The following is a 24,848-nucleotide window of genomic DNA, read 5'->3' as shown; positions in this document are numbered from 1 at the left end:
TTAGTGAGAAGATAGCTTGCAGCTGTTACTAGGAGTTTCTTGACAATGCATCAGGCTCACCATATCGAATGCTCGTGGTCGTGTTGGCTTGAAAAGTTTGGGTTGGCGCTCTTGAAACAGTTAATCCCAATGGCCCTAGAAAACCTCAACCAATCATAGTGCATACCGGGGAATTCTCGCGCGGTGATTGGCTGGTGGAGAGCGGCAAATGCACTTCACCATTCATTTAGCCTTCAACTTTGTATTGGCTGAGATCATCGTCGTCGTCATTCTCGGAGATATCCCCCGCTCGACATCACCATGGTCGACTTCGCCCCAGAACAGCTCGAAGAATGCATCCTGCGGCTGATGGCACCCGACACCCAGGTAATCAAGGAAGCTGAAGGTCTGCTGAAGCAGTACCTGAGCTCGCCAGCGTCCGTCATTGGCATGATGACCCAGTTGCAAGGGTCTTCGCGGCCCGAAGTCCGCCAATACGCCGCGCTCCTCATGCACTTGAAGATTTCGTCGCATTGGGATCACTTTGACGCCGCGACCCGCACCAACCTCGCCCAAGCTTTGCTTCAACGTGTGGTGGAAGAGCCCGTAGCCGTGGTGCAACTCGGCATTGCACGCATCATCGCCGCGGTGGCTGCGGAAATCATGCCCGAAGGCCAATGGCCAGAACTGTTTGCGTTGATCACATCGTGTGCCGGAAATGCCGCCAGCGCGCCCGCGCGGTACCTGTCCATGTTGCTGCTCAACAAGCTGAACGAAGCGATTGGCGGCCAACTGATTGAGCAATTCCAAAACGTCAAGGGGTTCTACTTGGCCGGGCTCAAGGACGCCGAGATGAAAGTCCGCGTCGAAGCCATGCGTGCGTCGTGCGGCATTGCGCAGTACCTTGACGAAAGCGAGGCCACGGACAAGAAGACCGCGACCGAGTTCCAAACCCTGGTCGAGCCCATGATTGAAATCCTCAAAGCGTGCATGGCGTCGCAAAACGAGCAAGAAGCATGCGACTTTATGGAATCGTTCACGTCGTTGTCGGAGATTTCGTTCCCGCTGCTCACCAAGGCCATGCCCACGCTCGTGCACTTGCTTCTCCAGATCTTCATGGCGCCCGACATCGAGCCGTCGACGCGCGCCGCCGCCAACGCGTGCCTGAACTCGCTCGTCGAAAACAAACCCAAGGTCATCTCCAAGTCGGGCTTGGCCCCTACGATCTTCAACGCTATGATCCAAGCCGTGGCCGCCGACAACCACTCGGCCAGCGGCGTGTTCTTTAGCATCTTGCAAGAAGAAAAGGACGACGACGAAGAGGAACACATGACCCAGATGGCCCAGCGCACACTCGACTACATGGCGCTGAGCCTGTCGCCCAAGACCCTCAAGCCCATCGTGCTCCAATGCGCCCACCAAGTCGTGGGCTCGTCCAACCCGAGCATGCAAAAGGCCGGCGTCCTCGCGCTCGGCGTCGTCTCGGAAGGTCTGTCCGAGTTCTTGTCGGAAAACCTGGCCAGCGTGTTGCCGCTCATCTACACGGCCGCCGCCTCGACGCACCACAACGTCCGCGAAGCCGCGTGCTTTTCGCTCGGTCAGTTTGCCGAGTACCTCCAGCCCGAGATTCAGACCCACTACGTGGACATCATCCCCGTCGCACTGGCGTTGCTGGACGACCCGACGCCGGACGTCAAGGCTACGTCGTGCTACGTGCTCGAAGTGTTTACCGAGTCGATGGAACCGGATGAGATCGAGCCGTTCTTGAACGGGCTCGTCGAAAAGCTGGTCGGGCTCGTGCAAACTCAAAAGCCAGGCATCCAGAAACTCGCGATTTCCGCGCTGGGCAGTGTGTCGGTGGGCGCCAAGACCAAGTTTGAACCGTACTTTGCCGGCGTGTGCGATTTGCTACAGCCGTTTTTGGCCATCACGGACAAGAAGTACCTGCAACTGCGCGCGACCGCGATCGAGTGCCTCGGGTACTTGGTCGTGGCGCTCGGCGCTGACAAGTTTGGCCACCACATCCAAGTGGTCATGCCGTATGTGTTCCAGACCATGCAATTCAACGACGACGAGCTCAACGACATGTGCATGGGCTTTATCATCAACGCAAGCAACATCTTCAAGAAGGCGTTCCTTCCATATGCTGACACGTGCGTCCAGGCCATCCTGCCCATGCTCACCCCGGACAACGGCGTCGAAATCTGCAGAGACAACGACCAAGCCCTCGAAGCGTTTGAAGATGACGACGAGATCGACGCCACGGAACACTACTTCAAGGTCCACACTGCCACCACCGAGATGCTCACGCGTGCCGTGCAGTGCATTGAGGCGCTGGCGACCAACCTCGGCGGCGGCTTTGACCGGTTCGTGCCCGATATTCTCGTCGCGATGAGCTTGATGGTTGAAACGATCCACGAAAGCGTGCGCGCGGTGGTGCCAGAGGCATGCGCCGCGCTTGTCGTCACGTCGTTCTACGCGACGACCCCCGCCGCCCAAGACGGCGACGTCAAGGTGTGGACGCAGGGCCAATTGCTCGAGCTGCACCCCCGCACCAAGCTCCTCTTGGACAAACTCATGGGCCCCCCCCTTGGCGACGTCGAGGCCGGCCAAATCCAAAGCGTGTTTCAAGAACTGCTGCATGACTCGGACCCTGCGGTCGTGGACGGCACCCTCCGCGCCCTCACGACGCTCACGACGGAACTTGGGGCCGTTGTGTTGGCGCCGTACTTTGACGTGATTGGCAAGTTTTCTGAGACAACGTTGGAATTGAACAACCCGGACGACGAGGACGGAGGCCACGGCGACGACGACGACGACGACGAAGACGACGGCGACAAGAGCACCGTGGTGGATCTGCTCACCGAGTTGTTTGGGGCGATGGCCAAGGCATTTGGCCCGACGTTGTTGCCGCTGTGGCAGCCGCTCTTTCCCCAGTTCATGGCGTACCTCCAAGTGGGCGTCCATGCCGACAAGGACCGCGCCGCCATCCTCGGAAGCTTTGGCGAAGTCCTCCCCGAGTTGCAAGCCGCCGGCGCGCAGTACGTGGCCGAAGTGGTGCCGGCCTTGTTCAAGGGCGCGGCGTCCGCCGATTCGTCGCTCCAGCGCAACTCGGCGTTCAGTTTGGGCGCGATCGTGCGCATGAGTGGGCCGGCGTTGGCCCCCCAGTACCTGCAGCTCCTCCAAGCGCTGGCCCCGCTTTTCAACGCCAAGGACGAAGCCGTGGTCGACAACGCGTGCTCGGCGGTGGCGTCGCTGATCTCGACCGCGCCGGACGCCGTGCCGCTCGACCAAGTGTTGCCTGTGTTCCTCAAGGCGCTTCCGCTGAAGGCAGACTTTACCGAAACAGAAAACGTGTACGGCGCCTTGTTCAAGCTGCTCGAAATGCAGCACCCCGTGGCGAGCCAGCACATGGGCGACATCGTGTCGATCTTTGCGCAATCGTTGGGCGACGACTCGGATGTAGATGAGGACGTCCAAGGGAAGATCGTCGCGTGCTTCAAGTGGCTCGTGGCGTCCTTCCCAGACCAAATGCATGCGATCGTGGGCGCGTTGGACGGCCAACAGCAAGCGACGCTGCAAAAGGTCTTGTAGACACTGCAGCAAAGTGTATACGAGTAGGGGTAGACAAAGAGACGAGACTGGTTGATTAACTTTATTTGGCGTGAAAAACAAACCATCCATTTTGTGGGCTTGAAACAAACAGCAACGTGGACTTTGCACATCCTAACACTACTGTATTCACGGCGGAACAAGGCAAAAGAGCGAAGTCAGTCGTTTGTCTACTTGACTTGATGCTTGGTGTGGCCAACGGGGTGAGTGAATAAAAAGCTACCGCTTTACGTCGAAGTTGGCAGTGTCTACCAGTACAACTGACGTCTTGGATCTGAGGTGCTTGGTGTTCACAATTGTAGAAACTCACGTCATAACACACAGCAAAAGTTGTGGTGTGCAAAGTAGCGCTTGTATCAGCTTGCTACATTCTTAACGCTATCGGTGGCAGGTGCATCTTTTTGACGAGTAACCCTGCTTACCACTAGTAACTTACAATGGCGATGAACGATGCTACATGTACTGAGGCCGCTGCGCCACGGAGGATCGCTGCCAGCACCTACGGTAGCCTTGGCGGTGCCATGCCGACGGAGCAAAGAAGTGCATTAAGGAAGGGCCACTTCTTCGAGAAGGCCAACCCATTGACCAGAGGTATCGTCGCTGAGAAACGTTGTGTCGGGATGAGGATCCATGACCGGAACGAACGCTCGACCGGTCGGATCGGCCGACGCTACGACGACATGCGCATGACTTCCTCGAGGAGAGCTGCCTCGCAAGAGAACGAGAGTGCCAGGATCGAGAGCTGCTTCATGGAGAGGTAATCTGCCATCGGGTGACAAGGCCACTTTGCGCAACTGGACGTCGTTACCTCGGGAGGCCAGCCACGAATTGATGGCGTTCAAGTAACCTCTTGGGTCAGCGATGAAGTTTGGGACATCATCTAGATCAAGTCCATACAAGCTAGCGAAACATGCCTGTAGCGCATTCCCCTTTGCTGCTGTGAAGTCCGTCTGGAGGACGCGGAGGAGTGGTGGCGACGTCGCCGTTGGAGTCATCACCGTTGCCTCAACTGCCACCGTTCTGCTGGCAACAAATCGTTGAGGTATTTGTTTAACAGACTACAACAGTAGCACTCATGGCCTGCGTAATATTATACTTTGCAGTTTAGCAAGTCAAATGTATGAAATGTTGGAGGATAATATGACGTTTATCGTTAAAATATGTATACTCCGGAGTATAAAGTGTGGTGAGATCTTAGGTTTGACGTTGAGCTATAAGCAACCTGATTGGCTCCAAGTGTTCTCCACACCGATCTTCCAAATGCCAGGAAGGAACGTTGTCATTAGCCAAACTTCTTCTGACCCCACATGCGTGTGTTCTCCCAACTTGCCGCGGCAGTCGCGGCCCTCGTCCTCCAAGGTGTGACCGGAGACCACTGGGCCGTTATTGCTGTCGGGTCCACGGGCTATTGGAACTACCGCCACCAAGCCGATGCCTGTACGTCTCGATAATCGTTGTCTATACATCTCCACCTCATTCCTACCGACTTCCGCAGGTCATGCCTACCACGTCGTGCGCCGTCACGGCATTCCAGCGTCGAACATTGTGTTGATGATGTACGACGATGCCGCCAACAGTACCTCGAATCCGTTCCCTGGCCAACTGTTCAATCACCCCACAACGTTCAAGAAGGATGCCATAGACGTCTACAAGGATTGCCATGTCGACTACCGAGGCGACGACGTACCCCCTTCCCTCCTCTGCATTTCCATTCCCCTCATGTACATGTGTAGGTCACACCGAAGAAGTTCCTGCAAGTTTTGAGCGGGGATTCCGCGGCTGGCGGCAAAGTGCTCAAGAGCACGGCCGAGGACCGCGTGTTTGTGAACTTTGTCGACCACGGTGCGCCAGGGTTTGTTGTGTTTCCAAAGGACAACTTGTACGCCAAGGATTTGGTGGCCACGTTGCAAGAAATGCATGCCGCGAAGAAGTTCAAGGAACTGGTGTTCTACATGGAAGCATGTGAGTCCGGCTCCATGTTCAAAGGGCTCCTACCCACGGATATCAACGTGTATGCGACGACGGCTGCGAACGACCACGAGTCTTCGTGGGGCACGTACTGCCCTCCCCTTGGCGACAAGATTGGCCTCCATTTGCTTGGCACGTGTCTGGGTGACTTGTATTCGGTGAATTGGATGGAGGACAGCGACGTTGGCGATTTGGCCAAGGAAACGCTGGGAGAGCAGTACCAACATGTGAAGCGCAAGACGAATAAGAGCCACGTGCTCGCGTTCGGGTCTACGGACACCATTCCAGACGAACCCGTGGGCGATTTCCTCGGCACGCTGGACCAACGTCCCCACGACGACGACGACCTGCATGGGGAGGACGCGGAGGACCTGACCGTCTTGACGTCGATGGACGTGCGCGACGCGGAAATCGTGTCCAAGTTTTACCAGTACCTCCGTGCCCCGCCTGGAGAAGCCCGCCACGGCCTGGCCCACGCACTGCTTCACACGATCCAAGCCCGGGAACTTGCCGACATCATGTTTACCGAGATCCAAACGAAGGTGGCGGCAATGGCACCCACCCTTGCGGCCAATGAAGATCCGTTGGACGATGCGTGCTTGCGACGTGTGAATGCCGCCGTCGCCACTGCCTGCGGAGGGTACTCGGACTATAGCCTCAAGTACGCCGCGCCGTTCGCGGGTTTCTGCGCGGCGGGATACGCCCCAGACGTCCTGGAAGCGCATGTGACAGCCGTCTGCCACCGCCATTTGCATGGCAATGTGTATCGCGGACCGTTGCAGTAAAACGTAGTACGCTTGATGTTACTGTAACGAATAAACGGTTACTCTATAATGTTATACTACGTAGTACTACGTAACGTTAGTATACAAAATAGTGTAGCAATAGTTAGTTAGTACTACGTAGTACTTCGAAGTACTATTATTATTGATAGAAACAGCTTAGTAGGTGTTAAGCATCATACTTCGAAGTATTAATAATATTAATAGTAGTACAATAATAGTAGTACAATATTATTATTGACGGTGAATCTTGGAAATATGCGCTAATCGTATTAATATTAAAATAAATATTATGTTGGCTGAATATCGTTGGTGATTGGAGTATATTAGGTCGTTAAGGCCAATCACATTGTAGGCATTTTGAATTCTACACCACACACATACACGGCAAAATGGACGCGCTGGGTCTTGTCCGCGCGGCAGTGATCGCAAACCGCCCTGTGGAGACGGAAGGCGGAGAAGTGTTGTTGTGCTCCATCAACATGGAAACTGGCGTGAAGGAAGTGGACCATCGGTTCCCGGGGACGTTGAAGACGACGTTCCATTCCAAGGCGTCGAGCAAGAGCTATGACTTGATGGCTGTGGTCACATGCGTCAAGTACGCGGCGTTGACGTTTCCTGAGTATGTAGCCAAGACACGTGCAGAAAAGGTAAACATGGTGTCGACTATCGACAAGAAGGAGTTGATGGCGTACCTGCGTGGAGACATCGAGGAGTCGGTCCAGGTGTATGACCAAGCGACGGCTGCGTTGGCCCAGAAGCGCAAGGCTGCTGCTGCTGCAGGCGAGCATTCATCGCGGCCACTTGACTCGTCCTCGTCTGTTCCTCCTTCGAAAAAATCAAAGGACGCGAACCACGTAGCCGCGTCGTCGTCGACTGCTGACGTTTTGGGCGAGACGGACACGGAAAACGAGATCAAGAAGCGCATCCTCGACAAGGAATACACACACCGCGATCGCACGAGCATGATGACAACCCCCAAGGTCCATACATACATACATACATGCTCCTCCTTCTCCCAACCCTTGGAACTTTCTTGATCGATCCCGTTAGTCGTTTGACAGCATGTTGGCGCTGTTCGAGTTGGTGTTGAAGGAAGAACGCGAGCGGTCGAGTGGGTCGGGCAAGGTGACTCTCCTCACGCAGACGTCGACGTTGACTGTTCCATTGCATCAAGCCATGAAGAAGGCGCTTCCAGGTAGCCACAACTCGACACACTTCGTTCTTGGCCCATGCGGTTGTTGTAGACATCCCGATCATCGTCGTGCCGGCGGGGGTGTCCGACTTGCTCAGTCTGCTCAACGTCAAGGACTTCTTGGAGGAAGGCCACTTTGTTACGGCGGCGCAGAAGAAGTCGGAGGGCCTTCGCAAGCCCACGTCCGTGACGATTCAGGTCAAGGAGAGCGATCAGACGTACACGTTCAAGCTTGTGGACAGCGTGCTTCGGTTCTCCGACCGCGACTGGTGCGTTGCTGGCCATCACACGATCGATACGATAATGGCCATCATATAGGAAGTGCGTCGTGGGGGTGATCGTATCGGGTCATACGTGGCAGTTTAAAGACTGGCAGTGGCAATTTCCCCTCGAAGTGTTCAAGCGAGGTAAAAACAAGAGGATATGTGATGGCCAAGGAACTGATTTGTGTATGTGACAGTGTGTGGTATTCATATTTATTCCCACGGCACGGCCCTGAACCAAGACATCAAGAAATGGGATGTCAAGATCCTCATGATCCACCCGCACAAGCGCCATCTCGACAAGGTCGCGGCGAGCGAGTTCTGGCGCCACATGTTTGCCCACCTTCGCCTGCGCATGAACAGCTAAGGATAAACCAAATATACATACACTCCAAGGGCACTGCATGTCAGACTGTGCTATGCTGTGGCAACGAGCGCACGAATCGAGCCAGAACAACGATTGCTGCTTTGAGCAACTCTGTGGCGCCGTGTGGGTTGCTCAGATCATGCATAGCATGCCATCACACACATTGTAATAAGCTTAGTATTGTACATATCATGCATGTGTTAATGTCATTGGGTGTTGTTACCTAGTACTACTTAAGACTCCACGCTGAGCCCGCGGCTTGCATGCCCTTCATCATGCCGCCGCCTTCAAATTCGATCCCTTCCGACGACTCAATAGTACCGTATTTGTCGTTGACCTGCACCGTGATATATAAATTATAACATGTCAATACAATCTCAAATGAATTAGAATCAGTTCGAATATTTAAATACATTCTTCAAGTTTCATTGTTTCATTGCAGGTGCAAAGGTACGACAATAATATATAACGGTGCCCTAGTTTAATGTCCTAATCAGGACATTTGTAACCGACCAAGTCCTAAATGTCGCACCATCGATTGAAATTATGTCGACGAGACTGCGCCACGTCAGGAAGCCAAAAATAGGTTTGTGCTTGTTGGGTAGTGGTTACTCTCGGAAGGCACCAACCAGTACAGCGACGCTTGAGTTCGAGTCCGTGGTCAAGACGACGATGCTGGCGCCGACGTCGTCCAAATCGGCCAAGGTGGCCAACAAGGTGAGCCCGGAGGTGCAAAAGCTGCCGCCGACACAGGCGCAGCGGGAGCGCATCGTGGCGCTGCTGGATGGCCGGGGCCTCAACATTGCGCTGGGCGTCATGACCATCTTTGCTTTGTTTGCAGACGACATGCGCATCGGCGGGTTCACCACCGAAGCGGACTCTGCGTTTTACGTGCTGCTGCTGCTCGTGTTTGTTGGGTTTTCGCTCGAGATGGTCGCCAACGTGTACGCGCGGCCAGGGTACTTTAACCGCGGCGTGTCGTTTACGTTCTGGATGGATTTGATTTCGACGCTGTCGATTCTATCCGACGTCGAGTGGGTCATGAACTTGATCGTCCCCGAAGACACCAACACCAAGGGGTTGGCGTCGACGTCGCTGCAGGCGGGGAAAGCCGGCCGCGCGGGCACCAAGGCGGGGCGCATGGTCAAGCTGATCCGCCTCATCCGCCTCATCCGTGTGTCGCGCATGTTCCGCAGCAAGGAGGACTCCAAGGTCGTGCAACTGAACGAGCCGTCCAAGGTCGGCCGCATCCTCACCGAACTCACGACGCGGCGGTTGATTGTGCTCGTGCTCACGATGATCATCTTTTTGCCTGTGATCGACATGTCCCTCTCCAGCGTGGACGAGTACCAGTACGACGCGTTCTTCTACCTCCACCGCCTTGCTCAAGACTACAACGCCACCGGCAGCGTCACCATGGCTGCATTCCAATCGTCGTTTCAGGTACCCACCGCCTCCTAGCTCCGACTTCGTAAGAGTCTTGTCCTAGGAATACATTCGGCAATGCGACGGGCTCATCTTGAGCGTGGTCGTGTATGGCGTGTCCACCAACTTGACCAACGAATGGATGCACCAGATGCAGTTCCAGGGGCTGACGTCCACGGGCGCCGTCGATACCACGTCTGCGTACGCGCTGTCGGCCAACCCGACGTCGGGATGGAGTGCGTCGTACTTGAACATGGACCTGTCGACGCTGCGCAAGACGGATCTGGACACAACGTCTAGCATCTACGCGTGCTACGCGAACGACGGCACAGTGTTCGACACGTCGTGCTTTTCCGGGGTTGTGTTTGACATTCAAAGCCAAAACGTTGCCGACGCCCATTCAAACGTGGGCAAGACATGCATTATCATCTTTGTGTTTGGGATGAGCATCTACTTTTTCACCAAAGACTCGGACCAGCTTGTGATTGGCCCGATCGAACGCATGGTGCGTACATACACGCGACCGTAGTCTGAGTCTGAGTCTAGATGGCGTTGGTGAACCGGCTGGCCCAAAACCCACTCGCGAACGTCGAAATTGAAGAAGATTTGAACCAAGAGTACGAAACGCGCATGCTTGAGAAAACGATTGCGAAAATTGGACGGCTGTTGCAAGTCGGGTTTGGCAGTGCCGGCACGGAGATCATTTCGAAGAACATGAGCGGCACGGGCGAACTCAACGTGATGATTCCAGGTGCGTTTAGTCTGAGTCTAATTCTGAGTGTAAACCATGTCGCAGGCAAAAAGATCTCGTCCATTTTCGGGTTTGGCATCATTGAACATTTTACGGAAACGGTGTCCGTTCTGGAAGAAAGCGTGATCACGTACATCAACACGTTGGCGGACATTGTGCACAGCGACGCCAACATGTACTATGGCGCGGCCAACAAGAACATTGGGTCGGCGTTCTTGATTGCGTGGAAGATCTGCGACGGGTCGCTGCCGGGGATGCGCGACCCGCGGGACCCGGCCACGAAACCGATCATGGACGCGGCGGAGCGGGTCAAGAAGCGCGCCGACATTGGCGTGTTGTTGACAGCAACCGGGTCGCGGCCGCGCAAAATCAGCCCACAGGAGCTGGTCGACTCGGCGCTCGTGGCGGTGCTGCGGATGCGGGTCGAGATCCACACCGCGAACCAGCCGAACGGCCGGTTTCACACGTACTTGACCAACCAGGCGTTGCAGGACAAGTTCGACAACCACTTTCATGTGGCCATGGGGTTTGGGCTGCACATTGGGTGGGCGATCGAGGGCGCGATCGGGTCCAAGTTTAAAATCGATGCGTCGTACCTAAGCCCAAACGTCAACATGGCGGCCCGGCTCGAGAATGCGACGGGGCAGTTCCAGTGCGACATGCTTATCAGCGAATGGTTCATGGACGAAGTGAGTCCGATTGTCAAGTCGTTTTGCCGAAAGGTGGACCGTGTGACAGTCAAGGGCAGCGAGATTCCCATGGATTTGTGGACGTTTGACATTGGCAACTACGTTGACATCCCGTTGCCCCTCGTGGACCCGAACGGCGTCCAGATGCCCATGGATTTCGAACGACAAAACTTTCTCCAAGTGCTGCAGGAACGCATCCCCCGCGACTTTTTCACGCTCTTTAACGACGGCATGACGCAGTACTTGGACGGCCACTGGGACCTCGCGCACACGGCGTTCACGGCGGCTTATGCCAAGTACCCCGACGGACCGACCGACGTGCTGCTCAAGACACTGGCGAGAGAGAACTCCGACACAAACGGCGGGTACGCTGCCCCCGCGTGGTGGAAGGGGTTTCGGCCGCTCACAGAAAAGTAGACTCAGATCTGTTGGTGTAGACATAAAGAAAAGCACAATACACACTCAATATTTCTAGGATTGGGTGGGTTGCTAGTTAGTGGCTAGGGGCTGGCGTGTCTTTGTGGGGCGTGAAGGGGGCTAGGGGGGGATGTCTTGTGTGTCGTCCTTTGGCGGTTCTTTCGACAAAGGCGGGGGGCGTCGGCCACCTTTTGCTTTTTTGCGACCTGGACGAGGTGGCGTATGGACCAACACCTCGTGGGCGACCTGTCGGAGCAGCGCGGGCAGGGGCACGTGGGGCTCCGAGCACGATTTCTAACAATGCCAAACAAAAACTTCATCACATTCCACCCCAAGTTGTATATATCGTAGATGGGGGATGATCATTCGCATTCATCTCACAGCTTAGGACGACTCGACGACAACCATCCATATTTCTGGAAACGAACCTTGAAGCACGTCTGCTGCAAGAATCCTTTGCAAAACGGAGCTGACGGCACTCGAGTATGCTCTTTCTTGAGGCTGGCGCTGCCGCTGACAGACAACTGACACACAAAGACGCCAGTGTGCTTGCCTACTCGCACGTGCACGTGGCCACACGGTTTGCCTACATATCGTTCGTTCATAATAACGATCAACTTTTCAAAACCGAACAAAGAGTAATGACGAGCGAGTGAAAATGGAAAATAGATTATTGTGCTTTCGAGTGAAATTTCATTGTGTTGTGGCGTGGTTTCTCGTTGGAATTTGAATCGATTTGATTGGCTACCTCAGATGAGCTCAAAATTATTAGCCAATCAAAACCCACTCAATGAAATTCAACCAATCAGATCGATTGTGGATCAGTTTGGTCGATGCAACCTCTCCCAAATTTGTATCAAATCGAAAATATATAATAAAGTATTGTGAATTCGCTATAAACTTCCAAAATTCGCCTTGCTTGTCAAAGCAATATTGAATCGCGCCGGAGTTCTGATTGGTTGAATATCCTTGTCCTAAGAGCCAATCAAATCCACTCTCAAAAATGGATTAGCCAATAGCGTCGACTCGTGATTCGATTCGGCGGCGAGATACATTTGATTCGACGGGGTCTGGAAATTCGTATCGAAGGTCCACAATATATAAAAATATCTGTAAAAATGTTAAAACGTATACGTAAAAAGGTGATTGTCCTGTCAGTATATATGTTATTTATATAAGTAAAAAGAGGCATGAAATGTTAAAAAAATAAACTTGCTGGCCCATGATGCAAAAGGTACAATTGAAGCTTTAAAACATTGCTTCAATGGATTATTTGCATTCGAGGAGACGTACGTCGGCGGTGGATGCGGTCGCACTGGCCATTCGACTCGAAGTAGCTGGTGCAATACGAAGGCACGAGAAATGTGTACGGAATCTGATTGGGCAACGTCCATTGGGGCATCACACAGGCCAGGTCCGTCCGGTCCCACCTTCCTGCCGAGTCGAGGTACCCGTGCAGGTCAAACAGTGTGTCGGGGGACGTCGACTCGACGGGGTCGTCCCACGCGTCGCCCCGGCGGACTGCGGCGTACACTGTCACGACGCCGCCACCGCCGATACTCGACCGAGTCGGCGAGTGGTCGACAAGATACCGACCAGGTGGGAGCTCTGTGACGTGGTGCAGGATTTCATGCACCAGTTGGAACTTTGTGAACGGACTACAAAGAAGAAGAATCATCACAACATCAAGCACAACACACATTGAATCAACAGAAAAGCAAAACTTTATATTGTTGATTTGATACAAATTTGGGGAGGGGGTGCAATCGAATCGCGGCGACCAAACCGATCCACAATCGATGTGATTGGTTGAATTTCATTTAGAAATGGGTTTTGATTGGCTAATAATTTTGAGCTCATCTGAAGTAGCCAATCAAATCGATTTAAATTCCAACGAGAAACCACAACACGAAATTTCACTTGAAAGCTCAATATTGTGAATTCGCTATAAACTTCCAAAATTCGCCTCGTTTGTCGAATCAATATTGAATCACGACGGAATTCTGATTTGTTGAATACTTGTATATAAATGTCGTTTCTGTAAGAGCCAATCAAATCCACTCAAGAATGGATTATTAGCCAATAGCGTCGATTCGAGCTTCGATTCGGCGGCGGCGGGATACATTCGATTCGACGGGGTCTGGAAATTCGTATCGAATCCACAATATCATGAATTGACCACAAATTTCCCAATTCTGCACGATTCGTAAAACCGAGCACCAATCTCGCCGCGAAATTTCATTGGCTTTCCTGCAGAAAGCACGAAATAAAACGAAAAAAATGATGTACCCAATCAGCGGCAAGTATTTTCAAATTGACCAATAGGACATATATACGTGATTTGATGGAACGGGGTCCGGAAATTCGTACCAAATCAATCATAAACAAATATATCACTCTCATAACGAAGGGTATGGGCGTACTTTTCCTCGACCGACACCACCGACGCAACAGTCTCCTCCGTGACACTCACCCGATGATCCGTGCCGTGAAAGTGGCCTACGAGAGCTTTAGGGGCGTGGACATCAACCATATCACATAAAATGCCGGACATACCAAACACAATGCGAGCGTTGCCACGCATCCACGAATGTAGCCAAATGTGCGCTCGATCGCGCTCCGTGACTTGTTCGGGCTGGAGACTCCATTGGTAGTCCATTTTCGCGTGCATGGTCACGGGCTGGGCCTGCATGTGACATCGTTATGAGTGAGAATGACAACAACATGTAAACAAGTTGGGTACTACTTTGGGCCCATGGAGGGAGGACCGGACGAGGACGCGAGTGCTGGCAAATTCCCACACATGGTACGTCCTGGCTTTGTCGTCGGTGTCAGTATTTGCAGTGGGCGTGGCTACAGATGATGGGGAATCCAGCCATTTCGTCAAGAGCCGACGAGAGTACTTGGTGCTCATGGCGCGTCCGCTCCATTTGGCCAGCACCAGTGGCTTGTCCATGTACACCTAGATGGTGCAGAGATATGACAAAGAACTCACCGTCATCTCGCGACTATTTACACCCCAAAGGCGAACGAATTGCGATGACGTGAATACATACATACCTGTCGTTGGTCTGTGACTGTCACTGGGATCTTGAACGCCTACGGTTGCGTATGAATTGCCATGGATCGTACATAGCTCAAAAGGAGGTTGGTTACATTCGTACTACCCGGTGAAAGTGTCCGTTGTGATTGTCAAACAATGTTGCCAATGTGGACGTCGTTAGTACGACTTTGCACTTGTGGGCGTGCATGAGGGGCGCGACGGCCGGGTCCAACGACACGACTGGGCTGGGAAGCCACGGCGACGACAAGGTGGCGCGGACAACATCGTCGGGGATCGAGGTCGTGCTGGAAGGAGTGGCTGGCAGGGCGTGCAATGGCTTGGAGCTGCCAGGTATCACCAGTGCCTTGGCAGTGTGTTTTGGGGCGGCCACGTCATACGCCTACACACACCAGCAGTGTGAGAACATCTCAAACGACAACGACAACCGCTTCTTTGAATTCAAGTTGACTCGTGGGGGTGTAGTGCCGAGGGTACGCGGCTTTAGCTAGGTCGCAGCGCCGCCGCAGTTCTTCGTGGACCTACGCTGGCGGTGACGGATCGAAGGTCTAATGGAACGAGGCCGAGCTGACCTTTTTGTCCACGGCCTCTGGCAGCGTCGTGAGCACCACGAGCTCCCGCTTTGCCAGACGTTCGAAATGCTTTTGAAAGTCCCGCTACGAATGAACGAACGACTATGAATGAATCGATGTGTTGGTCTGTGGTTGCTTCGTACCCGCTCGTTGACAACCACCGCATCAATGCGGTCGATTGTATCTCGCTCTGCGTCGGACAATGCCAGGATCGCAGGCATACCAACCTACACCAACCAATCCCACTCGTGAAGGGCAATGGGTCCACGGTGTCCATACCTTTTGTGCAGTTATTTTGCGCTGTTTCAGCTCCAAATAGACGGCGTGGTCTTCCACAGGGATCAACGACTTCTTCGCATGCAAGACATCGTCCCAGCATGAGGACAATGACGCCGGCTCGGTCTCAGGGTGCTTGACCGCGACCGAGTGTGCCGTGTCAGCACCTTCCATTGCCTTGCGTTTCTTTGTCGACGCAGCGGAGGACTTGGTCTGCTTGTGAATGGAGAACATGTTGTACTCGTCTTCCGTGAGCCATGTGGCCGAGGCATCCGCGGCTGATGGCGGCAGTGGCAGCGGGATGCGGTACATCTCAGACTCACGTCAAATGGCCCAATCAAACAACAGGGTTTGGGCCAATAGAAATCACCCGAATTTAAGCGAATCGGATCGCAAGCACTTGGCAGCACGAGAGCGCAGCATGCACGAAGATCGCGGATTGGTCGACGGTGAAACCGCCGTGGAAGGCCAACCAGCACTGCAAGTGGGATGTTCGCATTTACTGTCATGGTGATGAGGAGCGTCTTGTTCATGCCGTACTGTTTGGCCGTCGCGGCGGCGACATTGCGGATCGACGGATGGTTCAACTGCAGCGCCAACACGTTTCCATCGTGGAACGCACGGCACAACACAATGCAAGTGGCGGTCGAATGTGCTTTGGTTGAGCTTCCGTTATGCCATGCGACCACCGCCGCCTCATGCCGCAGCGACCGCGTTATCCAAGTGTTCGTGAAGAGATTGCTGGGGAATGGCGTCAATGTAGACAAGGACGTGTGGGTGTTGCAAGGCGGACCGGGGGCGTCCTCTGTGGCCAGTATGTGCTTGCTATCATATCGATCGCGTCTCACACACAAGTGCAATCATGTAGTGGAGTACATGATGTTGGACCTGTTCACGACCACGAACGGCACGGCCAACATTTATACAATGGACCATCGAGGCACTGGTCGCAGCCATCCGTTGGAATGTGTGGCCGCGCAAGCGTCCACACCGGGCAGTGTCAACGGAGAAGCCATCGCCATCGACGAGTTGCCTGCTTGCATCCGCGACGTTTTGTTTCAGATTGGTATTTAATACGATAGACCCTTTCAAAGTGTACTCACACTCATCATTGGATATAGACGGTCAACCCACAGCCTTTTCAGTCACGAGCGCAGCCACCGACCTCTACGTATGTCGTCCTTGAACTGTGTATTGAATCCCACATGTGTTTCATGCCTCCCTTAGGTGCTCAGCGATGAACTGCGGCCAAATGGTAGCCACCAAGTGTTTGTCTACGGGGCCAGCTATGGAACCTACTTGGTGGAACGCGTGATGCAGCTCGGACCGTCTCATATTCGAGGGTATGTCTTGGATGGCGTTGTGGCGCAGGTAAACCACAGCTTTGCGCAGTTTGACAACGACATCAATGCAGCTGGTACAGTCCCTTCCTACGAAACTCCACACATGCTCATGTCTGTCTACAGGCGCCCGATTCCTCGATCGTTGTGCCAAGAATGCGTTCTGCAACTCCAAGTTTCCGGATGTTGTGACTGGGAATTTGCCCTTGAGCAATCTTATCATGCGCATTTACACTCGACTGGACGCTAGGCAGCCCGGCGGGGTCGCTGAATCCTTCTGTTACCCCCTGGCCAACTGGACAGACACGCCGCCGTCGCATACCCTTCGACGATTCCTCACCACTTTGCTCATGAATGTCAACCTCCGAGGCATGATCCCCGCGATTGTGTATCGCCTCCACCGGTGTACGCGTCAAGACGACCACGTGTTGGCCTTCTTGCAGCGTAAAATTGCCAATCCCAGCCAAGGAAGAAAGGGCTTTACTCAGTTGGTCCTTCCAACCCTCCGATCACCAACTGTTCAGGGTGACGCCTTGGTAGAGATGAACGCGATGCTGTACACCTTGATCGTGTTCTCCGAAGAGTGGACGTACCCGACGCCGTCGGTCGCGGACCTTCAGCTATCGTTTGAGTCCCAGCCGTTCGGTCTTGGCGTGTTTGACCTCGTTCCTGCGTATTGCGTGGCCACCAACTTCCGCGACGAGGCCTGCCGCAGCCTTAGCCCGCTTTCCAAGGCGACACCCGCCCCCTACGTGTATGCCCGAGATTCGTTCTTCAACCGTTCGTCGACAATCCCTCTACACGCGTCCGTGCTCTTTCTAAGCGGTACGTTGGACCCACAGACGGAATTGCACCATGGCCGCGCAGAATTCGCCGCGTTGAGAGGGACCCAAAAGCGCTGGGTTGAGTTTCCCGATGCCCCTCATTGCACTGCGTTTCAAACGCCCATGCTGTCGGTCCGTACGATGTATCTTGTTGATGACGACAGAACGACGGCATGTGATATGTAAATTCGTATGTGTACAGGGTGACATTCATTGCGGGGTGTACGTGGTGTCGTCGTACGTGATGGGCCGTGGTCGCTTGGACACGATCAACACGACGTGCATGAAGAAACGCGTGCCCTTGTCCTTTGACGTTTCGCCAAAGGTGGCTTTGGCTTACTTTGGCACCACCGATGCATTCGACGGGGTTCTTCATGTCGACACTGCAGCTATCGTCGACGTGTCGGTGGCTTTGAAGGCGTCGGGTCCAACGGCGGCAACAGATTCGAGGACACATGACGACGCTCCAGCTGACAAAGATGGCACTTTTGGCAGCCTGATACCGCTAGGGATAATGCTGCTCGCAGTTGGCGGTGTCGTTGTGGTGAAACGACAGAGATCTTTAGCCGAGGCCGTGACGGCGATTGATGTGTTGGCGCCATGTTCAGAACTCTCGGGATTATAATATTCGGATAAAAAAGTAACTGCCCGATAAATTATCCGTATCAATGAGAGTCGGTTTCACCACATTCAGGTAAATCATGAAAAGGCTACACCGAGGCGCCGCCACCGCCGCCCTGTTGGTGGTATGCGAAGGAGCGAAACAAGGAACGACGAAAGGGTCGTCGTCCAAGATGACGATGGACGACTTTCTGTACATGCTGGGCATGCTGCAAGTTGTCATCATTGGCCCCATGGTGCTCTTCTTCGTGGTCAACCTCGTGCGAGATCCTGCTTTTCTGGATGTTGTCAAGGGCTTATGGATGACAGTGAGGTCGCGAACGTTGTCCGATTTGAGTGCCAGTGCTCCCGTCCAACATGCTCCCCCTTCGACGTCGGCTAGGCAGAAGGACCCACGATACACCAATTAAGGTCCATCTTATAGAAACATGATGGTGTCTATCCATACTCCACTGTTTGCCCAACAATGTTAAAATGTATGACTTGCATCATGTACGTTATACTTCTTTGCAATTCTACCTGGTAGCTTTGTGGTCCAAGGGAGAATAGTGTGACATGAAGATATGGTTGCGATCGCTCAGCATTGAGGGAGAGCTCTCGCCATGTACTACATGCTCCCTATGAGCTGATCCAATTCAATTGCGTAGAGTGTGCTCAACGAGATTGCCGAGGGTGGTGACACGTCCCGCAGGACTGGTGTCTGCTGCAAATGTCCAGGTGACAGACAGCGCCATAGGATTGGCCAAAAACCATATCATATGACCAATAAAAGTACATGGTTCAAACTCTGGATCGGGTTTTAAGCCAATGGAACGTTGTCATCGTTCTTGCAGTTGCGTTTGACGAACTGACATATTCAATCAAACCTCATGGAGCCGCCGCTCGAGTTGCCGCCACCGCCACCGTCACATGCACATCGAGCCTTTCGGAGTATCCTGATCGTCGGTACGTTTACGTGACTCATCTCTCCATGCCTGACGTTCCTCAAGATGGCTCGTACGCCAACATTGGGGCGAGAGACTTGGTATGTGTGCCACCCGAACGGTGCTGCTTCTCGTGACTCTAATCCACACCTACTGCAGCCTAGCGGACGCATCAACTACGTGAATCTACGCTCAGAGATTGAATGTCGTACCGGCTCGGCTCTCTCAGGTAGCGTGATCATATTCTCCGAGCAGAGCATGAGCCACATCCTTCGTCTTCATACCTAGAGTGCTGGTACTTTGACCACGAGCAAAAGGGCCGCGCGTACCCCGATCTCCGGGACTTAAAGCGCGTGTCCCCCCATGGCCCCCAAGTACGTACGCGCGAGTCCTTCCAGCCACGCATCATATACCCATACGGTTGCGCATAGTTTCAAGTGAAAACGTACCAGACCAAGGGGTACGAGTGTCGGTGTCCGCAGTGCCACCGCCATTTTCAGCAAAAAGTTCAAAAAGGAGTCGACAACGGGTAGATACATATACAAATTTTTCACTCTGTCTAACCCTTGCCATCATCATAGCATTGCCACCAAGATGTTGTCGTTGGTGTACGAAGATGTAAGAAACGTGATTTGCCACCTTTCCATGGCCTCACAGTCCACTACTCTACCCACGTCGTGCATGTAGATGGCAGATCGCGTTGTGCTCTTTGCAGGCATGTGTGTGTCTCTCTCTGTCCTCTTCGTTCCATCAGCGTCATATATCCTCGGGGATGCCATGTAGGCGATGGCGATTTCTACGATACTTTGGACCTCATCAAGAACGTCAAGCACAAAGAGCTGTGGGTCATAGGTACGTCCTGGCCGACCAATCGACTCGCTCGTTCGTTTGTTCGTTGCCGTTGGCTCAGTTCCGCTCGTTCGTAAGGGTATGAACGGTCCGTGTCGCCAGACTTGCAACAGTTGGCGACCAAGGTGCTGTGGATCGAAGACATTTTCCACGGCGATGACGTTGCAGTAGTCGAGGGTGACGAGTCTCCTCCGCTCAGCCAACTTCCTACCGTGCCCCGAGCGTTGCTGGTCGACAGCGCTTCTGATAAGGCGGCGGCGGCGTCCGTCGTGACCGACCAGATACCCGTCAAGACTCCGCCGGCGCACCCGCTCAGTGTATTCGTCAACAATTTGCCGTTTGACACGGAGAAAGCCGAGATTGAATCGCATTTTCAGCCCCATGGAGAGGTCAAGAGCGTGCGCATGCCAATGGATCCACAGATGGGCAAATGTCGCGGGTTTGCGTTTGTTCAATTCGACTCGATCGAAGGCGTCGAGAGTGCCCTGACGAGCTCGGGGCAGGACTTCCGCGGACGGAAACTCCGGGTCCGGCGGCCGTTTGAGCATCGAGGTCCCCCCGCGGCTGATGTGCCCGCCACCACTTCGACTTCAAAACCAACCAAAACGTCCAAGCGCAAGAAGAATCAAGACGCGGCCGACGACGGAAAACCAAAGCGCAACAAGACAGATACCACTCCGCGTCCAGGTACGTTTGTGTGTATGTGTAGTAGTATGACCCTTTGGCCCAAACTATGGACTTTGGTGCAGAATCGCCAACACTATCGATTGTTTGTACTGAAAATTGTAAGGGTTAACGGTGGATTGGTATCACACTAATTGAAGTCACACACTAATTCGACGTTCATGACGGTTTCCTGCAATCTGATTGGGGTTAAAACTACTAGTACTACTCTGCCAACTCTTGTTCTGTCCATTTCGTATATATATATATATGATCCTCACTTTGCGTAGACACGGAGCCGGTCGACTTGACAGCGGACGCGGTGTCCACCATGTGGCAGCTATCGCTCCAACGTACGCTCAACTGTATTGTGTATTCATGGCTCACGTGCCTTGGAAATGTAGCCAAGCATGCCAAGTACGTCCCCACTGTCATCGACTTGTGTGACGACGAAGAAGGCCACAAGGAGCTCAATTCAGACAAGTCGAATTGAAACACCGTTTGTCCAAACCATACTCTGCGACAGCGTCCACGGCGAGTCAGAAGTCGACGACGTTGTAGCTACAATCACTCTTGACCATCCTATTTAATCCAGCCTTGTGCATTTGCAACGTGCATACATGGGGACACACACATTGATGTTGGAAAGTGTAGCTGTCCCAGTTGGATGGTTAGCTACACTTCGACGTATATAGTATTTTCACCATGGTAAGGTTTCACTTTACTCACTACTATATAGTAATATCAAAGTTCGTTGCCGATCTAGCATGTATTTGCAAGGTCGTGTTTGATTCCAACGCTCAGATGCTTCGGCATATATTCATCGATTTTCGCCGAAGCAGCGCACCCCGACGATATTTTCGAGCGGAAGCAACAGCGCACGCATGTACTCGTATGTGGCTTCGGTCGTGGTGCCGGCGACCCGCACGATGGCCCCAGAGGAGGACGACGACGACGTCAGCAACGGATGGCTGGGAGTGAGCGGACTCACGGCAGCCCGGACGTTCTGGACATGTGTGGCACCGGCGGGAACGGGCGGTTGGTGGGGTGCCAACGACTTGCGTGCGGTGTCTTGGAGGAGCAGCTGGACGAAGGAGTGGAGCCTGGGTCCGATGAGGACGACTGTGCCAAAGACTGCCATGCCTCCCATACGCGCGGCCAACGGGTCGTGAGGTTCGTCGAGCAAGCGAAGTCGATCCAGAAGCACAACCAGCACCTCACCGTTGTCGACTTCGTAGCGCACTTCGTTGCAGCTTTCGAAGGAGGCAAAGCTCCACGACTCGCCACAGGCTAGACGGCCACTAGTCATCCAATCGACCAAAACGAGGGATGATGTGGCATGCAGGAAGAAGCGCTGGTGCTGGGCGTACAGTGCGCCTTGGAAGCATGTGATGGGATGAGGGACATGGACGAAGAGGCTGTCGGCGCCGATGCGGACTGTGAGGTGTTGGGTTGACAGCGTCGCAGGGGCTAACGGTTTGGGCTTGTACACTTTCGTCGTGGCTTGGGTGCCCAACACAACTACATCATGTGCACCAGTGATCAATCACGTTGTTTTTGGCGACAGGTGTTGTCGAACACACCAGTGGCATTGTCGCCGAGTTTGATGTCCACATGGGTACTGTCCCCACCGACAATTCCACCCCCGTAGCCCAACATGCACTACAACAGAGGTTATGATAGTGTAGCGTCAAGTGTAGGAGCGCACAGCAACAGCGGTGGGGAAGTTGGGCGCCACCATCGTCGACGGGTGAAGAAACTTTAGCGGGTACGATGCATATTCGTGCGTCAAGAAGGTTCGCTTCATGCTGGGAATGTACTCAAACACGAGCTCACCCGTACGACGCTGTGATTTCTGTGGACTTGTCGTCCCGTTGGTCGTGTCTTGCAATCCCATCGAAGGTCGCAAAACAAATATGTTGAAGATAGCCGCCTTTTTTGCATTTGCAGTTGTATTGCATACAGTGATCCTGTGCATTTGTCGATTCTTTTAGATGAATAATTGCATTTGATTGGCTAAACTATTCTGTATTGTGTACCAATGAGGACTGCCAAAACGTCCACATAAAACTACCCGTAACGTCCTTCAAAGTAATACAGTATTTTGCTAATCATATTGGGAGATTTCCAAGATGACTTCTCTATTTCGTTTTTGAATTCGCTATAAACTTCCAAAATTCGCATGGTTTGTCGAATCAATATTGAGTCGTGCTGGAGCTCTGATTGGTTGAATATACTAGTCCTTTCTGTAAGAGCCAATCAAATACACTCAAAATTGGACTAGCCAATAGCGTCGATTCGGCGGCGAGATTCGATTTATGTTAATGGGGTTTGGAAATTCGTATCGAATCCACAATACTGTACCACATGAGACATTTCTCGATTAATAACACGGCTGCAAATTCGGTTAACGTTATGCGACTTTTCGCCTCGGACGAAATATTTGGGCTATAGACGATGATGCTAACGCAATGCAACGGCACGAGTCGGCGTTAGCCATGGAGCTAATGCAATGTGAATATAATGCTTGATCGGGATGGATTTTGTTGGGTGAGTCCTCAAATCTTGAGGTGTCATAAGGCTTTCGTCAAATCAACACCGAAAAAACGTCGAGGTGGCATCTGGTCGGACTCGAGGGATTCGCAGTTGTTTATAGCTGTTTTCAAGATGGCGTCGCGCCGGGGCTGGCTTCGTAGCCAACGTCCAAGAAGGCGCGCCTTGAGGTGGTCGTTTCGTCGGTTAAGGCAGGTTTGTTTAAAAATAGCCAGGCGGCAGGCGACAAGGCGCATGGAGGTTACAGTTTTCATAAGTATAATTCCTCGAGAGCAGTCACTTCGCCGGGCAACCACCGCGCGACGACGACATCGACGAAAGCGCCGGACTCTAGAGAAGCCCGACCTCATCGTCCCCCTCCACAGTCGTAGCCACCTACCACACACATCCCCGTCTGCCCTCTGTCTGCCATGGGATGCACACAGAGCAACCTCGACGGCGACAAGGACCAAGCCAAGTCGCGCGAAGTAGACCAAGCAAATGAAGAAGCACACCGGCTGGAGCAGGAAAAGGTGAAACTACTGCTCCTCGGCGCTGGCGAGTCGGGGAAGAGTACGATCTTCAAACAAATGAAGATTCTGTACGGGATGCCGCTCACGGAGGAGGAGCGCCGACACTGCACGCCAATTGTGTACAACAACATCGTGACGTCGATGAAGATCTTGCTGGACCAGTGCGTGGAGCTGCAGCTGAAGGGTGAAGTCAAGTGCATCGAAGACTTTGACGAGATCAAGGCCGCGTCGGACGAAACCGAAGTGAACCCCAAGACGGGCCAGAAGATCAAGAACCTGTGGACTGACCCGGGTGTCATGGCGACGTGGGCACGGCGGTCCGAGTTCCAGATCGTCGAATCGGTCAAGTTTTACTTCAACGACCTCGACCGCATCATGAAGGACGACTACCAAGTCACGCAACAAGACATGTTGTACGCGCGCGTGCGCACGTCGGGGATTGTCGAGGAAAAGTATCAGATTGACGGCGCCACGTTTGTCATGTACGACGTGGGCGGGCAGCGTAACGAGCGCAAGAAGTGGATCCATTGTTTTGAAGACGTGACGTCTGTGATCTTTGTGGCCGCGCTGAGCGAGTATGACCAGTCGCTGTACGAAGACTCGAGCACGAACCGTATGATCGAAGCCATCACGTTGTTCGACGAGATCGTGAACAACCGATTCTTTTCTAACTCGGCCATGATCCTGTTCTTGAACAAGAAGGACTTGTTTGAAGAAAAGGTCAAGAAGATCGATATCAAGAGCGTCGAAGTGTTCAAGGACTTTCCCGGCGGCCTCGGCGACTTTGACAAGGGCGTGACGTACTTTTTGTCCAAGTTTCTCGAGATGAATCGCCAGCCGGAGAAGGAAATCTACCACCACGTCACGTGCGCCACGGATTCCCAAAACGTCCAAGTCGTGTTCAATGCGTGCAAAGACATCATTTTGAAGCAGAATATCCGCGGCTCCGGCTTCATGTAAACACCCCTCCCTCCAACAACTGTCCACCCACCACCTAGCTCTTCAAGACAACAGCCAACGCGATGGAGCGATGAGACCAAGACTTCTGCGCACTAGCTAGGCGTTCCCCATCTCATACTTAATTGCATGCATTTATCAAACAACACGACTTTGTCACACGGCACACACCCACGCGAAGGCACCGTGCAGTTCCCTTTTGTTGCAGTTGACCGCGGCAGTTTCACAGTGTCATTTGAAACGGCCGTC

At 53.3% G+C, this 24,848-nt stretch overlaps 11 protein-coding genes across 13 annotated transcripts; 9 read left to right on the top strand and 2 right to left on the bottom strand.

The window, feature by feature from the left end:
- The first annotated feature begins 238 nt into the window (after positions 1-238).
- On the top strand, positions 239-3,719 carry H257_10076 (hypothetical protein). The gene has a single exon (XM_009836517.1). It carries the CDS (start codon positions 301-303, stop codon positions 3,571-3,573), a length of 3,273 nt encoding a protein of 1,090 aa, XP_009834819.1. The 5' UTR covers positions 239-300; the 3' UTR covers positions 3,574-3,719.
- A 204-nt stretch (positions 3,720-3,923) lies between these two features.
- H257_10075 (hypothetical protein) lies at positions 3,924-4,630 on the top strand. Its single transcript, XM_009836516.1, has one exon. It carries the CDS (start codon positions 4,029-4,031, stop codon positions 4,350-4,352), a length of 324 nt encoding a protein of 107 aa, XP_009834818.1. The 5' UTR covers positions 3,924-4,028; the 3' UTR covers positions 4,353-4,630.
- A 231-nt stretch (positions 4,631-4,861) lies between these two features.
- On the top strand, positions 4,862-6,399 carry H257_10074 (hypothetical protein). Its single transcript, XM_009836515.1, has 3 exons — positions 4,862-5,028; positions 5,087-5,274; positions 5,325-6,399. The coding sequence occupies exons 1-3, from the start codon at positions 4,899-4,901 to the stop codon at positions 6,342-6,344; spliced, it is 1,338 nt and encodes a 445-aa protein (XP_009834817.1). The 5' UTR covers positions 4,862-4,898; the 3' UTR covers positions 6,345-6,399.
- Positions 6,400-6,700: 301 nt separating this feature from the next.
- H257_10073 (hypothetical protein) lies at positions 6,701-8,344 on the top strand. The gene is made up of 5 exons (XM_009836514.1): positions 6,701-7,324; positions 7,395-7,539; positions 7,589-7,805; positions 7,855-7,943; positions 7,997-8,344. The coding sequence occupies exons 1-5, from the start codon at positions 6,734-6,736 to the stop codon at positions 8,164-8,166; spliced, it is 1,212 nt and encodes a 403-aa protein (XP_009834816.1). The 5' UTR covers positions 6,701-6,733; the 3' UTR covers positions 8,167-8,344.
- Positions 8,345-8,758: 414 nt separating this feature from the next.
- On the bottom strand, positions 8,759-15,669 carry H257_10071 (hypothetical protein; the record flags this gene model as incomplete). Of its 3 annotated transcripts, none has more annotated exons than XM_009836510.1 (12): positions 8,759-11,742; positions 11,877-12,034; positions 12,742-13,106; positions 13,872-13,947; positions 14,005-14,134; positions 14,195-14,410; positions 14,509-14,547; positions 14,616-14,891; positions 14,938-15,030; positions 15,082-15,165; positions 15,225-15,308; positions 15,361-15,669. In XM_009836510.1, 12 exons carry the CDS (start codon positions 15,667-15,669, stop codon positions 11,569-11,571), a joined length of 2,004 nt encoding a protein of 667 aa, XP_009834812.1. In that variant the 3' UTR covers positions 8,759-11,568. The 3 variants fall into 3 exon arrangements, with proteins under 3 accessions (XP_009834812.1, XP_009834814.1, XP_009834813.1); XM_009836512.1 differs by having other exon boundaries at positions 14,941-15,030; XM_009836511.1 differs by lacking the exons at positions 8,759-11,742; positions 11,877-12,034 and having other exon boundaries at positions 12,650-13,106.
- H257_10072 (hypothetical protein) lies at positions 8,785-11,503 on the top strand. Its single transcript, XM_009836513.1, has 4 exons — positions 8,785-9,609; positions 9,656-10,096; positions 10,138-10,342; positions 10,388-11,503. The coding sequence occupies exons 1-4, from the start codon at positions 8,839-8,841 to the stop codon at positions 11,446-11,448; spliced, it is 2,478 nt and encodes an 825-aa protein (XP_009834815.1). The 5' UTR covers positions 8,785-8,838; the 3' UTR covers positions 11,449-11,503.
- Positions 15,670-15,841: 172 nt separating the features above from the next.
- Positions 15,842-18,186, top strand: H257_10070 (hypothetical protein). Its single transcript, XM_009836509.1, has 6 exons — positions 15,842-16,171; positions 16,226-16,423; positions 16,479-16,528; positions 16,585-16,774; positions 16,824-17,653; positions 17,724-18,186. Exons 1-6 carry the CDS (start codon positions 15,847-15,849, stop codon positions 18,144-18,146), a joined length of 2,016 nt encoding a protein of 671 aa, XP_009834811.1. The 5' UTR covers positions 15,842-15,846; the 3' UTR covers positions 18,147-18,186.
- Positions 18,187-18,222: 36 nt separating this feature from the next.
- Positions 18,223-18,629, top strand: H257_10069 (hypothetical protein; the record flags this gene model as incomplete). The annotated part of the gene is made up of 1 exon (XM_009836508.1): positions 18,223-18,629. The coding sequence occupies one exon, from the start codon at positions 18,223-18,225 to the stop codon at positions 18,550-18,552; it is 330 nt and encodes a 109-aa protein (XP_009834810.1). The 3' UTR covers positions 18,553-18,629.
- A 382-nt stretch (positions 18,630-19,011) lies between these two features.
- H257_10068 (hypothetical protein) lies at positions 19,012-21,194 on the top strand (the record flags this gene model as incomplete). The annotated part of the gene is made up of 11 exons (XM_009836507.1): positions 19,012-19,087; positions 19,132-19,166; positions 19,225-19,294; positions 19,354-19,439; positions 19,497-19,594; positions 19,647-19,683; positions 19,753-19,780; positions 19,849-19,917; positions 19,993-20,601; positions 20,868-20,930; positions 20,982-21,194. The coding sequence occupies 11 exons, from the start codon at positions 19,012-19,014 to the stop codon at positions 21,068-21,070; spliced, it is 1,260 nt and encodes a 419-aa protein (XP_009834809.1). The 3' UTR covers positions 21,071-21,194.
- Positions 21,195-21,397: 203 nt separating this feature from the next.
- Positions 21,398-22,474, bottom strand: H257_10067 (hypothetical protein; the record flags this gene model as incomplete). Its single annotated transcript, XM_009836506.1, has 3 exons — positions 21,398-22,098; positions 22,161-22,239; positions 22,286-22,474. 3 exons carry the CDS (start codon positions 22,472-22,474, stop codon positions 21,398-21,400), a joined length of 969 nt encoding a protein of 322 aa, XP_009834808.1.
- A 901-nt stretch (positions 22,475-23,375) lies between these two features.
- On the top strand, positions 23,376-24,780 carry H257_10066 (hypothetical protein). Its single transcript, XM_009836505.1, has one exon. It carries the CDS (start codon positions 23,541-23,543, stop codon positions 24,600-24,602), a length of 1,062 nt encoding a protein of 353 aa, XP_009834807.1. The 5' UTR covers positions 23,376-23,540; the 3' UTR covers positions 24,603-24,780.
- The last annotated feature ends 68 nt before the right edge of the window (positions 24,781-24,848 follow it).

Source organism: Aphanomyces astaci, assembly GCF_000520075.1.
Source record: "Aphanomyces astaci strain APO3 unplaced genomic scaffold supercont1.26, whole genome shotgun sequence".
Taxonomy (NCBI): Eukaryota; Oomycota; class Saprolegniomycetes; order Saprolegniales; family Verrucalvaceae; genus Aphanomyces; species Aphanomyces astaci.
Note: the sequence above shows the minus strand (reverse complement) of the source record. Positions and strands in the feature narration are given on the sequence as shown.

Excerpts from the sequence above, each read along its gene's own strand:
- H257_10075 (XM_009836516.1), top strand. The coding sequence starts at position 4,029 with ATGGCGATGAACGATGCTACATGTACTGAGGCCGCTGCGCCACGGAGG.
- H257_10073 (XM_009836514.1), top strand. The coding sequence starts at position 6,734 with ATGGACGCGCTGGGTCTTGTCCGCGCGGCAGTGATCGCAAACCGCCCT. Across the intron at positions 7,540-7,588 it reads CATGAAGAAGGCGCTTCCAG|ACATCCCGATCATCGTCGTG; the intron begins GTAGCCACAACT and ends CGGTTGTTGTAG. Across the intron at positions 7,944-7,996 it reads CCTCGAAGTGTTCAAGCGAG|TGTGTGGTATTCATATTTAT; the intron begins GTAAAAACAAGA and ends TGTATGTGACAG.
- H257_10070 (XM_009836509.1), top strand. The coding sequence starts at position 15,847 with ATGTTCGCATTTACTGTCATGGTGATGAGGAGCGTCTTGTTCATGCCG. Across the intron at positions 16,424-16,478 it reads CGACGTTTTGTTTCAGATTG|ACGGTCAACCCACAGCCTTT; the intron begins GTATTTAATACG and ends CATTGGATATAG. Across the intron at positions 16,529-16,584 it reads GCGCAGCCACCGACCTCTAC|GTGCTCAGCGATGAACTGCG; the intron begins GTATGTCGTCCT and ends TGCCTCCCTTAG.
- H257_10076 (XM_009836517.1), top strand. The coding sequence starts at position 301 with ATGGTCGACTTCGCCCCAGAACAGCTCGAAGAATGCATCCTGCGGCTG.
- H257_10066 (XM_009836505.1), top strand. The coding sequence starts at position 23,541 with ATGGGATGCACACAGAGCAACCTCGACGGCGACAAGGACCAAGCCAAG.
- H257_10072 (XM_009836513.1), top strand. The coding sequence starts at position 8,839 with ATGCTGGCGCCGACGTCGTCCAAATCGGCCAAGGTGGCCAACAAGGTG. Across the intron at positions 10,097-10,137 it reads TTGGCCCGATCGAACGCATG|ATGGCGTTGGTGAACCGGCT; the intron begins GTGCGTACATAC and ends GTCTGAGTCTAG. Across the intron at positions 10,343-10,387 it reads ACTCAACGTGATGATTCCAG|GCAAAAAGATCTCGTCCATT; the intron begins GTGCGTTTAGTC and ends ACCATGTCGCAG.
- H257_10074 (XM_009836515.1), top strand. The coding sequence starts at position 4,899 with ATGCGTGTGTTCTCCCAACTTGCCGCGGCAGTCGCGGCCCTCGTCCTC. Across the intron at positions 5,029-5,086 it reads CCGCCACCAAGCCGATGCCT|GTCATGCCTACCACGTCGTG; the intron begins GTACGTCTCGAT and ends CGACTTCCGCAG. Across the intron at positions 5,275-5,324 it reads TCGACTACCGAGGCGACGAC|GTCACACCGAAGAAGTTCCT; the intron begins GTACCCCCTTCC and ends GTACATGTGTAG.